Source organism: Cariama cristata, unplaced genomic scaffold (genome assembly GCF_000690535.1).
Source record: "Cariama cristata isolate BGI_N322 unplaced genomic scaffold, ASM69053v1 scaffold1773, whole genome shotgun sequence".
In the NCBI taxonomy this organism is placed as follows: Eukaryota; Metazoa; Chordata; class Aves; order Cariamiformes; family Cariamidae; genus Cariama; species Cariama cristata.
Genome location: NW_009609931.1, coordinates 61675 through 75649, shown reverse-complemented (window position 1 = coordinate 75649; position 13975 = coordinate 61675). Strand labels below are relative to the sequence as shown.

General features: G+C 43.0%; 1 protein-coding gene across 1 annotated transcript in view; it reads right to left on the bottom strand.

The window, feature by feature from the left end:
• The window catches only part of TRAK1 (trafficking protein, kinesin binding 1), a 34044-nt gene extending 20966 nt beyond the window's left edge, over positions 1 to 13078 (bottom strand). The window contains exon 1 of the mRNA XM_009697679.1: positions 13015 to 13078. Coding sequence (XP_009695981.1) covers positions 13015 to 13078 — 64 coding nt within the window. The remainder of the gene's footprint in view (positions 1 to 13014) is intronic.
• Between the last annotated feature and the right edge of the window lie 897 nt (positions 13079 to 13975).

Below are 13975 nucleotides of genomic sequence, written 5' to 3'. Positions count from 1 at the left end.
GGGAGCTGCTGCGATGAGCCATCGCCCATCAAACAGTGGAGTCAGGTGGAAGAAAAAACCCCAAACAAACAAACAAAAAAAACCGCAAAAAACACAAACAAAAAAACCAAACCAAAACACACAAAGAAAAGAACAAAACAAAACCCCACAAACACCCAAACCCACAAAACCACAGGAGCCAGCAGTCACAGGTGTTCTCAGCCCCTGCGTCCTGCACCCCTCCTGGAGGCATACCCTGACTCCCTCTTCACTTTTGAGACCTAGCCACCAGGGACCAACTACGGAACTAAAAGGGAGTAGCCGTGGCTGAAGAGGAGAGCTCAGCTCCCACTGCTCCGCTTCCCATCTATTTCCAGCTGCTGGGAAAGAGAAGGGGAATAAGATGTTATGGTAAAGTTTCACGTTTTGGGCACATACTACTGACCTGCATAACTACAGAGTTTAATAGGGAAGGCCTTAGTGAATGGGGGTTACTCTACTACCAAAATTCATTTCCTCAGAAACCACATCAGAGTAAGGGAATACTGTTCACGGAGCATAGATCTCTGGCAGTTTTAATACTGATGCTTCTTACTGGCAAGGTGGCAGCGGGGGACATTGCTTTTCTTCATCAGAGTTCCCTGCCCAAAGCCTTTAACTATGGCAAGGCCTGATCGGCCGTGAGCAGCCCTGCCTCACCAGTAGCTTCCCCCTCTGCTCAAGGCTCTGTCCAGACACCGAAGACACAACGGCAAGGCCACCACATCCCAACGAGCACGGGCGGTAACACCGACGGACCGGCCGCGCTCCTTGCTGCCGAGACTGCTTGGCCAACGTTGGCCATCAGAGACCCCGGCAGACTCGGACTCCTCGGCTCACGCTGGTTTAACGTCAGGAAGGCTATTTTTGCACTCCAAGGATAAAGCACTTGCTAAAAATCACAGCTTCAGTTCCACAGCTACCGACAGTTATGCGCTGGCACTGGTTACTGTGAGCACTACACCGACCTCAGCCAAGCGCGTGAGGAATTCTGAAACTGTGCCATATTATGTATATTCCCTTTCAGACAGACTCAGGGAAATTATACCTAAAATGTGTTGCCAGCTGTATTATTGACCCAGACCAGAAAGATTTTACACGTTTAAAGATAAACGTGGTAGCTTCACCTCCACTGAAGAGGAGTTTTTGGCAGCCCTGGCTAAACTGGGGCAGAGGCTTCAGGTCTGCTGTTGCCTGTTGCATCTGAGACGGCCCTAAGAGAACACGTTCATCTAAAGAGCTTAAAATTTTTAAGACACTACTGTCACCGGAGCTTGAAGAACGTGCTTCTGAGGTTCGACTTGCTAGAAGACCAAATTTTAACAGAACAGGCCGGCAGCTCCTCCAGCCCCCCGCAGAGGAGCAGCTCAGTCCCTGCTGAAGGCTGACGGGGAGATCGGCGGTGGCTGCGGCCCCGGCAAGAGGGACCCAGAGCCGTCACAGCATCCCGACCGCTTCACGACCCTCCGCGCACACCGAGGGTCAGCTCCGCGGAGGAGTCTGGAGGAACAATGCTGTGAGCGATGTGGACTCAGTCAGCAAACACATACTAGCAGGGTCAAAAATAATTACCGTAAGCTCAACAGACAATGCCAATAGATTTATTTTTCTTTAAACGTTAAAGCCTAGCTTACTGAGATTTCAATGGCGTTGCTTGCAAATTAATCTTTTAATATTAATGTGCAGTTACTGATTCTTCTAGAAGAGATTTTATCTTGCCATTTAAGCTATGGTTGAAGGGTATCTGTTTACTGCCATTTCTCTCATACAGTATTCAAATAGCTTAGTAAATCTTACATTAAAGCCTCACATATAAACCTACATTACTACTTAATTTCAGGTTTGGGAAAAAACTCTGCTGTTATTTCTTTCCTAAAGCTTATGCCTCAACACTCAGGTAGATAGTCATTTCAAAGTACTTCCCCTAAGCAGTGCATGAACTGCATCGCATTTTTTTTGGTGATCAATAAAGAATCAAGTTAAAGGAAATTTCAACAAGAACATTACACGCTTGTTCCTTCTATTATAATAAACAGAAATCAAATGTGGTAACTCGGAAAATACAGCCACAAAGTGAAACTAAGGAGATAAGGAAAACCGCCTGGAGAGAAGTCACCATCACCTTAATGCATACACCATTTGCTGATATGGCTCAGCGTAGCTCTTCTGTTAAAAGTAAAACTTTTGCAGGATTTTTTGATAAGTAGCCATCGAATTACTGTCTTGACACTCTCCTCCATCCATTTCCTGTCAAGAAATGTCTGGGCTGCAGTCCTTGCAAGTAATAAATGGGGGTAAGGCTTAAACCAGGATCTGGACTGTGAATCTTTCAAAAATCCTGAAATGAAGTTACAAGCCTATATTAAAAGCCATGTATTGTCAGCTGTCTCCCTCAAACACGTGATCTTTTCCTGTGCCAACTCTTTGGGAGGGATTCGTTGTGCCAAAGCTTTCAAGAATTACCAGTCTCCATTTTCTTTGCTTTAGTATTTAAAGATTCCAGAGTCCTGTACAGCCTCCATTCCAGTCAACATCTTTGTAGGATAAAACAGGTATTTTACATTTTCTGAAGGTCAGACCCCTGGAGTGCCTGAACTTGAGATTTGAACAGTGATCACAAGATTTACTTTTTTTTTTTTTTTTTAAATTAAACTTGAGCTAGATTCTTAGCCTGTGTTTACCCCAGTACTTTCGATAAGGAGGACTTTTAATCTGTTGCATTAGTAAATTGAAATAGTAATGACTGGCTGCCATCACAGGTCCTAAACAGGTAATAGGCTTTTCCTGTCCCATCTGCAAATGCAAGAATCACAACACAGCCCAGTTTCAGAATTAGCTGACCCAGCAAATCACTAACCAAAGAAAACAGACAGGCTGTCCTTTCAGAGCTCAGGTTCTTTTATCAATAAAAACTGAGTAGACACTATCAACAGATATCCCTGCACAAAGTTTCACTGCCGTCAGCTCAAAGACCGGCTTCTCAAACAAAGAGTAAACACGTTGCTGTCAGGCAAATTTACAACTCCAAAGCCAGGCACTGACTCTAGGACTGTTCTGCCCAGACCTTCACGAAGGTGCTTCCCACTACACCAAGAGAACCGATTCTGCAACGCTGCCGAGCGTAACGCTCGTTCTGTGACAGAGCCTCCAGAAACAGGACCGAGGGCAGTCACAGGACCTAAATGTCAGGACAGGGAAAAACCTCACTACATCAAAACGACCATGGAAATAATAGACAAGTAGTGAGCGCACATTCTGCGCACGTAATAGGTCAAACAGTTAAGGAGCCTTAATTACACAATTTTTATCCCCTTCTTTTCAAAAGCTACGAACGGTTACAGTGATGCATATTCTCAGACTTTTCATTTCCGATGCCAGATTTATAGCCAGACACAGCTAAACTGTTTCTTTTATTCAGCATGAAAAGGCTACGTGCCGGTGTTTCCATCTGCTTTGCTTCTAGAACGGATTAACTCCTCCCCAAGAGAAATACTATTGTTTATAAGTGCGCCCATGTGCAAAGACACATAGAAATACCGTATCTCATTTTTGTGCATCTGTATCACTACTATACCAAGTGTGGGGGTGAATTGAATGCACAGGTGGAGGAGAGAAGGCATCTTCAGAAGGCATTTCAAACACAGACTGAGCTTTTCAGTGGAAGGTACTGTAGAAAGACAGAGCTAAATTTATCCTAGATGGAACTTTACTTTTTTTTTTTCCCCCCTCAAAATCAGCAAGAACAGCTTCAGACTGTACTTAGATCTGGATGAAAGGTAAAGTCAGCGGGAAGAATAAGAACAGCATGATGTAGGTTTCAGCAACCACCTAATCACTAAAAGAAACAGGAATCAAACATAAAACAATGTCGGTTGGCTTCTCTTGTTAAGTTTCCTTCCCACCCTAATCCCCAGACTTAAAGTTTCCTTTTACCAGTATTATCTCCAGCACCTTTCTATTTTGCACAGACACACAAGTTATCTCAGCCTCCTTCAGAGACCCACAACAGGAGAGACGGATAGTTTATTGACTGAGTTTGACTGAAATCCAGGTGGAATATTTTGATTCTGAGGAAGTCTTTACAGGAAAGTCCTATTCAACAGGATTCAACAAGCACGTTTTGTCCACTGTGCCTTTGGACACAGGCATTTGAGGTGAATAAGGGTGTAAATTCACAGCTGGTCACATTCTCTGTGCTAACCATCTTTCAAAGCACCCTTACACCAGCTTTATGATACTGTATTTGGAAGTACCAGTTCTCTACCACAAAATTGCTATTCTAGAGCAAAATTTACAGCACGTGAAATAACATAAACGGTGCATTTAGCTCTTGGTACCTGAAGCCCTGGAAAAGACTGCCAGACTGGCTGGAAGCAGCCCTCGAGCAGGTGCACTCTCTACAGCAGGCGCGGAGGAGCATCTTCAATGCACATACATTCACATTCCCACCTAATGGGCCAGTGCTTACAATACTGCTGATGTCCATTATTTCCACAAAGTATGACAAGATTTTGGGGTTGTTTATTTTGTTGAAAGGTTAAGTCACAAGACCCAAAACTTGGATTATTTCTGTCTATGTGCTTTCAAGTTCACGGACAAGCACAAAATTGTCACTCTGTTCTCCTACTCATTTGTAGAAGTACCTGTTGGGAATGACAACCTAACACACACAGTTTCATAACACACATACAAGATGTAAGTATAAAAAAATGCACTACAATTCCAAAGAAAGATAATTTCCCAAATCCAGTTTCATTATAAATAATGTATTGCATAGCCTACATCTGTTGATCATATATTTCTTCCTTAAAGAAGTGTGCATAAATTAAGATTCCTCCTATTCATATACGAGTATTTTCTTAGTATTTAATCTGAATGTACTGCCTACATATTTTTTTAAAATTGTAAAATTTAGTACATTGAAATTCACAAACATCACTCAAATCACTTATATCTTACCATGTGCTACTACCATAAAAGTTTAAAACCAAAAGGTGAGAAGTACCTTCTTCCAAGATATCAAGGCTCTGCCTGTTAAACGTGCATTCTCTGTTCTTTTCATTTTCATAGTCATATTCAAAGCTTTCCTCTTCGTTTACTGACATTGCCGAAGTTATCCCAGAGCGAGACGATGTGATGCCTTAGTCTCACAGGAGACGGGAAGTCATTCCCTCGGAGGCTGTATTTTTGGGGAGAGCAAAGCAAGGTCTCCACAAAGCAGGATACCATCTTTCCTCACTCACATGTTCAGACAGGGAGCTCCTGAGCAACTGAGTGTTTGTCCTTAGCACATCAGCCTTGTGTTGGACAGACAGGGTGGAGGAGGAAAGAGACCGTCTGTCTAATAATTACTAAAAGATTTACGTTGTTCCTCATACCAGCTCCGAGCATAGCCAGTTTTTTCTCACCAGCTCCACGAGCGTATTTCAGCAAAAGGAACGGAGCTGAAAGCCCCCTCCCCGGCACTCCTCACGCCAACGAGGTTCCCTCTCCCCTGCCCCTGCACTGCCAAGCGAGGCGGCTGCTTCCCATGACTGCCTTGGCACCGCGGAAGCCGGACCCAGCCTCCGACCGCCCGTCACTCCCGCAAAGGGTGTGCACTCTCGCCGTGCCGGGCGCCGCAGGTAACACGCCACGGGAGCGGTGACTCGCCTGAGCCCGTACACGCGCACACGCCGGTCCTACCCGGCAAAGAGACCCGGAAAGCTGAGGCTGCCATGGGCTACGGTCTGACTGCGGTGTCCACCACGTGCTAAAACCACCCTGCGAAGAATTAGGTTGGGGGGAGAGAGCCTTTTTGTTGCTTTTACAAAAAAGATTTCGCTCGTACGAAGCATTTAAATGACCCTGAGGCTGCCGTGCGCTACGGTCCGACTGCGGCGTCCACCACACGCTAAAACCACCCTGCAAAGAATTAGGTTGGGGGGAGAGCGCCTTTTTGTTGCTTTTACAAAAAAGATCTCGCTCGTACGAAGCATTTAAATGACTGATCACATCAGCTGTCAAATACCACGTTTTCCACAGTCATCTCTACTCTTCTGCCTGCTGTGGGAAACGAAAGACCTCAAGTCCACATACGGCACCCTGGTGCCTTCGCAAGGGTGTATGTATCTCTTCTTTGTTCAACAACAAATAAAACTCCTTGTGCTCAGGCCTCTTGGTTTCCAACAGGTTGTGTTTGCTAAACTTGACTACACGCACAGGGAAGGTTACCTTCCTTATTTAAACTTTTGTAGCCATAGATACTTAATGTTTGCCGAGTTGCCTCCCTTAGTTCGGAGGGCAGACAGGAGCCCTTTGCTGCCCACAGCGAGCACTCCTTCGGGTGTCAAAGGCAGAGCAGTTGCAGGCGGGAGGAGCACTGCAAGGCCAAGGCAGCTCAGCACCCCCGGGGGGCCGGCGCTGCTGGGGGCGAGAGGGACCAGGATGGCAACAAGGATGGAACGAACAGCGAGGGTCGTGCAGAACAGGCTCCCCGTTACCGCTTCTCTAGTGGTCTGAGAGGATGAGGGAGCATGAGGTGGGAAGGAACTGATTTTACACAATCATGATGAATTATTCTGTTTTAAGTTTTAAACTCTTGATACTTATATACAAACAATGCAACGATGTTTATATAAACAATAGCAGAAGGACATTGCATATACAGAAGTGCTGGCTGAGGAAAGGAACACTCTTTTCTGATTAAAGATGTTGCTACTCAAACTTAACAACTTGACCTGTGACTGCCAAAATTTACTGTAATATTCAGCAGCAGGAACAGCCTCAGGAACTCAGTTGGGGAAAAAACAGGATTGTCCCTTTCTCCCCATATCATGACATTAAAAGATGTACTTTTCATAATTATGTAATGGGGAATACTTCTAGTTTCTGATTCCTTAGAGCTTATCTGTGTCTTCATTTCTCCCCTGCAAAGGTAAACCAAAACTCTAAAAAAAAAAAAACCCCCAAAACTAATTTAAAAAAAATCAGACAGTACTTACTCGCCACCCAATGTCAATTTACCACATTTCAGTAACAGCTAAAGAATCGAACTTCAGAGACTAACCAAAACAATAAGTCACTTTAAAATAAGAATGCAAGAAGTGCCTTTTGAAGCTCAGGGACAGAAAAGTCCACCCCTGCCAACCCTGTTGACATACTATGGTTGCAATTAAGCTGACAAGTGTTCAGCTATAGGTAACCAACCAGCTTATAAAGGAGAGCAGGGCAGCGGGCCACACGTTGAAAACACTTATGTTGCTGCCCAATATACATGACAATGTAAGGTGACTTCTGAACGGTGACTCCCGTCAACTCATGCCGTGCAGAAGGGCTCTGACATTCACAGGCTGCGAGAAAGGTAAGCGTTGCAATGCCCGGTTTGATATCAGCACATGATAAACGCTGATGCAAATTCATAATGGGTGGAGAAGGAATGTGTACCCCACCCTCACATTATCAAGTAATTTCTAGTGCTATTCTGCATTAGGCCCTTTTACTACTGCAGCAATATTTACTTGCTAAAGATTAAGAGTCAGGTTTCCAACAGATACCAAACAATAAGCAGCTGGGGGGGGGAAGCTAAATTGTATATGGTTCTGAAAATATACATTCTAATCAGGAAAGATTCAAAAGAGATTTTTACTATTTCCTGTAAAACTCAGGGACTTAAACAACATACCAGAAGGAACATTCATTTTTATGGGCTGCCACTGCAAAGTAGATTTGGCATATTTGCTGCAATCACCACTCTGAATTAGCAGCTAAGGACGTTTAACTCCTTTCAGGACGCTTGCTAAGTGAGTTGCAACGCTTAAAGCAAGTGGAGGGACATTGCTCCTGCGATGCTCGCACTGCGAAGGTGCCGGCTGCCTTCAGCATCTCTGCAATCAAACACGAAACACCCTGACCGGGAGCTAGCGTGGAGATGGGCGAGGCTGGACACAACACAAACCAGCCCTCCCATCCTGACTCACTGTTTCCACAGAACTCCAATGCATTCAAATCATTTTAACCTTCCCTTATCAATAAAAGCATCTAGACTTTTGCACCATTAACCACATTAACTTTGACCACAATTAACTAATAACAACAATGCTGCATTTAGAACAAGGAGATTCTCTGGAAGCAAACAAGTCTTAAAAACAGCGGCTGAAACAGCAGCACTCAGATTTAAAATAAGTTGATGAAGAAATGTCAGTGCTTTGGGGTGGGCTTTTCAGGGAGGGGGGATAAATTGGTCATTGAACCATGTGCTTTCTATTAAGATGTACAGTCAAGCAAAGGCAGCTTGTTCAAATTTTTACAGGTTTTGCATGTTTCCCACTCTTTCAAAATCCCACCCAAATTATCTTCTGTCATTCAACCAAAAGGACAGCATGTTACTTTTGCAAAGAGAGAAAGAAATGGGATGAAGTGAGAAAACGCTTATCTGGACATTTAGCAGCTGAGCAGAACAAAGAAGAAAAATACCTCGATACTGAAATAAGCACAAAAAGACAACATACAAGTGGAAGTAGCTTAGGTCTGACTGCATAAAGCATAAGAGAGTCAATGGAGGAATAAAGAAAAAGAAGTGACTTGGCAAAAAAGCAGAAAGCTAGGAAAATGGGATCAACAACTACATGAATATAAGCAAGGTTCAACCATAGTTATCAAGCATAGAGATAAAGGACACAGGAGCAAAACAAGAACTACCTGAACGAGAATTTTAGCTGCATACTTACAGAGCGAGGGCTATTTCAGAGGTTGCCCACTACAGGCACTCGTAAGATTCTCAAGGATGTAGATGGCATACCCACAGTCAGCACCCACCCAACATCCAGAGTAACACCAGGGTCACTCTGTCCACAGGGATGGAGACAAGCGGGGCTCACGTACGAGGGAGACAATGACCCATCAGCAATCCCCAACCACCAGCCAAGCTCCTGCTGCGAGGGAGGTGATGTACGGGAAGCACATTTTAAGCAGAAAGGGTGACTGTGCCACCCACAGAGCTGCAGACGCGTGCTTGCGAGGTGACCTGTAACTAAGGGGCACAGAGAAGAAACATGGAGAACCAAGAACTCTTGAAGAGCTGCACCAGGAAATACAAAATATTATTGTAATGCTACCTTAAAGGAGTGATCAAGAAAAAAAGAAAGAAAGAAAGAAAAAAAAAGATAATCAGGACACAATCTCACACCTGTAAAGGCACACTAATAGACGCAAGGTAAGGATAAGTAATCATTCTTAAAGTGGCCGAGAGGTCAAGGAGAACAAGCATTAACATTGTTAATTATTGTTCAGCTAAAAAGAAAGTTAGGGAGCTTGCTGATAACCGTTTGGGTGGAGTGGAAAATAGAACAGAGGAGGGGAGCTCCAAACAGCAACTGCAAACAGAACACATGATGAAAAGATTTCAATGCCAGCAGGATGAAAATACAGGTGGGGGTTGAAAGTTATAGAGCAGAGCAAAAGCAAGGGTGCTGGAATGACCAAGAGAGTGAGATGAAGTTGCACAGGCAAACAGAACAGGGGTTAGAAGGTTTGGGGTGTGTGTAACAAAGGGGGGACACTGCGACTGGCAGGGGAAAAAAGGAAAAGATGCTATTTTCTCCACAAGAAATTACTGCAACTCATGGCCAACAAAAGGAGGAGGAAAGAGCCAATTACACATACACAAAGTCATCTGGAATTGTAGGCAACGAACTCCCAGGCACGAGCATGGAGTTGTTCAGCTAGAAATAACTGAAGAAACCACAAGAAAAATAATTTGATCCAAAGTCAACCTGGATTTCTCTAGAAAGCACTGTTCATTGAGAGAATGAAAAATACTGGCCTAAGAAAGAGGCAGGGGGACAAGGCTATTCATAAGATTTCTATGGGTATCCACTTATCTGTTTATTTAGTTGTTTGGTAGTTTGTGGGGATTTTTGCATTTTTTTTTTTCACCCAAGTTGCACTGTGTGCCTTTTTTTTTTAAGAATCTATTTGTTTTTCTCTAAAAAGAGACCTAGATGAACCCAGACTTTTACACTGTTACCTTTCATGATAAGAGATAAGAAGTTTCACCTTTTCCTCTTTTATCATTGGTTCTGTCAATCTCAAAGTCTGCTATGAAGATAGCTACTTTCCGACCAAAGTACACACCCAGCTCTTTCCCCCTCCCCATTCCACCTACACAATATATTTCATCGATGCCAAGTAAGGTGACAACTGTCACTCATATTATAAAGTATTATACTTGAAAATGTATCTAAAAAGCACAGTGTAATAGTTGTTATTTACAGAAATTTTCATTTATTTTAATGTTAGTTAACACCTGTGATTCAAATACAGTGTGATATTTTATTGTCTATTTCCATCTACTCCTAACAAAAATAAACTCTGTAGAGGACCTTTACATAAAGGGATTCATTCATTATTCCAACCCTAGAAAGTCTTTGTAAATATTTATAAATCATAAATTTTAAGCATTTGTTCATTTGCTTTCACAAGGTATTAAAAAAAAAATAATTACTGCCACCAAATGCAAGTTGAAGACATCATTACTATGTCGGTCCATACAGAAGTTCATTAAATCTGAGGTAACAATGAGAGTGACTTCTTGACCTATTAAGTTAAATAATAGCATTAAAACCTTATATCCTGGTGTAATTTTAGAGGTTTTTTTTTTTTTTCTTTGAAGAAAAAGAAACCATACGCTGCTGAAAAAATTATTTTGAAAAGGAAAACAAATGAAGTCACATCATACATCTGTGCTCTGGAGTATCCATGTATAACAGAGAAATAAGCTCTCGTAACTATGCTTCATCTTGCCTTAAAATAGGTATTCAAAACAGGTCAGCTGAGCTGCAACTGCCTATCGTTCTCTACTGAATATAAAAAGAATCTCAAGCAAATGACTCTGGTATTGACAAATACATGGCAGAAAAATCAAACATCAATCAAGAGACAGGCATCTCTTATAATACACCATCTGCTCCAGGTTTTTGGAAAAACTCCATTTTCTACTATAAAGATGCCTTTTGTCTCCTGCTACAATTAGAATACCTTTCTCCACCAACAGGAAACACCAATACTATTTTAAACCCAAATTAATATGCCAGTATTGAAGGCCAAAGACTATGCCTTCCACCACACCTCTCAAATCCATCTCTCTCTCTCGCACACTTCAACCGGGAGAAGCAAGAGAAAGCTAAACCACATAAAGTTCTGTGAAAACCTATGAGACTATCATTCACCTGAGTGGCTGAGACAGGACTGACAGCACTATCCTTCCATCATTATGCCTTACCCACTGCAGAGGTTTTTCCCTATTCAGACATCAAACCCTGCTTTCCTCAGGGGAGAGCTTCCCACAGCCTTCTCGCAGCCAGCCGGCACAAACTCTAGCTGACGCTGAAGATCTCAGCTCATGGAAGAAGCATCCTGGGCGGTGGCTCAGCACCCATCAGAAAACTTGCCAGCCCAGAATGGGACCAAGCACTACAGTGCTCCTGAGGCCCTGCTCCCATGAGGTACTGAAACACTTGCCCAACGCCTGTTGCTTATTCCAGTACCGGGGAACTTCCAGAGTCTCTCCAGGGTGGTGCACACCTTAAGACAAAACTGATGAGCAGATCAGCTCTTCGCTCAGACATGCAGGCACAGAACGCTTCCGCATAGTGACACTCTGAACAGACAGGCAAAGGACCATAAAAAAGAACAGTAAAAAGAAGGGTATCTGTATTTAACCTGGGGGGGCGGAATCAGCTACAGCTTTTAATGACAGTACAACCGTTCTATTTCTTAAGCTTCTAAAACCAGGCCAACTCAGCCTGTTACATCACGCAGATTAATCAGATGCTACAGTATTTACTAGGGTTAAACCTAGAGGATAAAGGTTACATAATGGATTCAACCCAACCTAAAGTGGTCAGATTTCTCAAATAAATGTGCACCTTTCCTCTTTGAACACCTGAACAGGAATAATCAACTAAACGTAAGAGAAGTTCAAGTTTAACAAGCTTCTGAAATTGCATTCAGTTCCGAAATCTAGTACAGAAAAACAAATGAAGGCACTTGCCACTCAAAAGACCATAAAAGCCCATTCAAATTTTGTCACACCTATCTTTACTCTTCACGTCCCCTCTGATACTGTTATCAAAGCACTATGAAATATCTTTGTGTACTACATACGTACAACATCCCCTGGGCCTACACTCCTTACTCCTTTCTGTTCTCCGCTTCACTGTGATCTTGGGCTTGCCTGGTTTAAGCCAGGCTCTCCAACCACAATAAAATCCATATACAACTACTGCTTTCCCAAAGGCTGCATTTTGGTTTAGAGGTTACCACTGAGTGCCATCGATGAGAAATCTTGATTTTTCCGCTCTGCAGAGAGTATAGTTTTACCCATTCCTTCTCCTTCCTCGTGTGCCTTCTATCAGAAGTCTGTTGAAAACATTCAGTGCTCTGATAAAGAAATAATTGCCCAAGCAAACATTAGAAAAATGACATGAGGCCCAGAAGACAGTGCTTACCAGAGTTTGTAATTTTTCCAATTCAAAAAGTTAACCTGCTCACTTTTAAGAAGCTACCGTTTTAAATGTCTTTCACAGACAAATAACCAGAGAGAAAACATGTACTGCCTATTAACACATTAAATGTAAACATATTACAGCATATTGGTAATGCAGAAAAAACACAGACTTAGAACTCAAACCAATACAGACTCTTACAGTAAGTGTATTTAAATTCAGCTCAGTTATTATACATACAGTTAGCATTTCAAATATTTCACCCCCTGCCCAAAGACTGCTCATAGTGCATATGCTCCTCTGCCACTCCCTTTGAAAAAGAGAAAGCTACACAGCAGCCTCTTGTAGCGTGCTCACAAGGGATGCTGAGGTGCAACAGAGATGCAGGCATCTCCGCTACACTAGGGTGCTGCCTTTTTCAAGGTATTTCATTTTTAAAACCACTGAATAATGATGTTTCAGTCTTATAAGCTCCAAATTCTGCAATAAGAAACCAGAAAGAAATATTTACCATCTGTGCATTCTTCGTAATACCAGTCCAGTTCATAATAATCTGCTTCAATAAATTTCTGCATAGTCAGTATCCTTCAGCAACACAGACAAGATTTCACTTTGCCGCTAAGGTCAAGTGAAATGCAGCCATGCCTTCCTGCCTTTGCAAAATACCATAGCGCAAGGAAGCTCACAGGAAGCTGAGAACAAGCTGCACATCTTCAATGGGGATGCAACTAAAATAAAAAGGGGGTGTGGAGGGGGTGTTTGGAAAAAAATAAAAATAAAATAAAAAGGATGCAGAAGGGAGAAGCAGATGCCCTGGCAGCTCCCCTAATAAAGCAGCTCTGCACAGGAGCGGTGGCTGGGTGTTAACGAAATGATCCTATCAAGGGGCCGATGCGCTGACGTAGGGGACACACACCACCGCCTGCTGCTTCTAACTGATGCCTGCCTCCCTCCCCTCCACATCTCTTCCAGGCTAACAGGTTGCCATGGAGATGAGCCGGCTCCAAAAGCAATGCAGAGATGAAGAAAATACATTTTGCTGTTTCTGGCTTCACAGACTAGAAGTACACCTCCATACTGGAAACAAAAACCCTTGCTCAGAAAGATGCTACAACCGTGCTGACTGATCACAGAATAGCAGCATCATGCCATCGCAATTCGCTGGGTACACGCAGTACATTAATAATGAAAATCTAGTCCATTACTACTCTCCTCCACAGAGTTTGATAAAAGCCTGCCTTCCCTATGGAAAATTAAACTACGTTGCTGCTTTGTTACACTATTCTGGGCTGATATAACAGAATCCCTTATGCATCCTGTTATTGCAAAAGTGGCAAACAAACAAAAAAAAAAAAAGAAAAAATCGAAGAGTCAGGACAGTAATACATTTCCCCTTGCAATAAAGCTAACCTGTTTCTGCTTTTTGCCCTCTCCATGAACCACTGACCTTTTTCTTCCCCCCCCCCCCCACC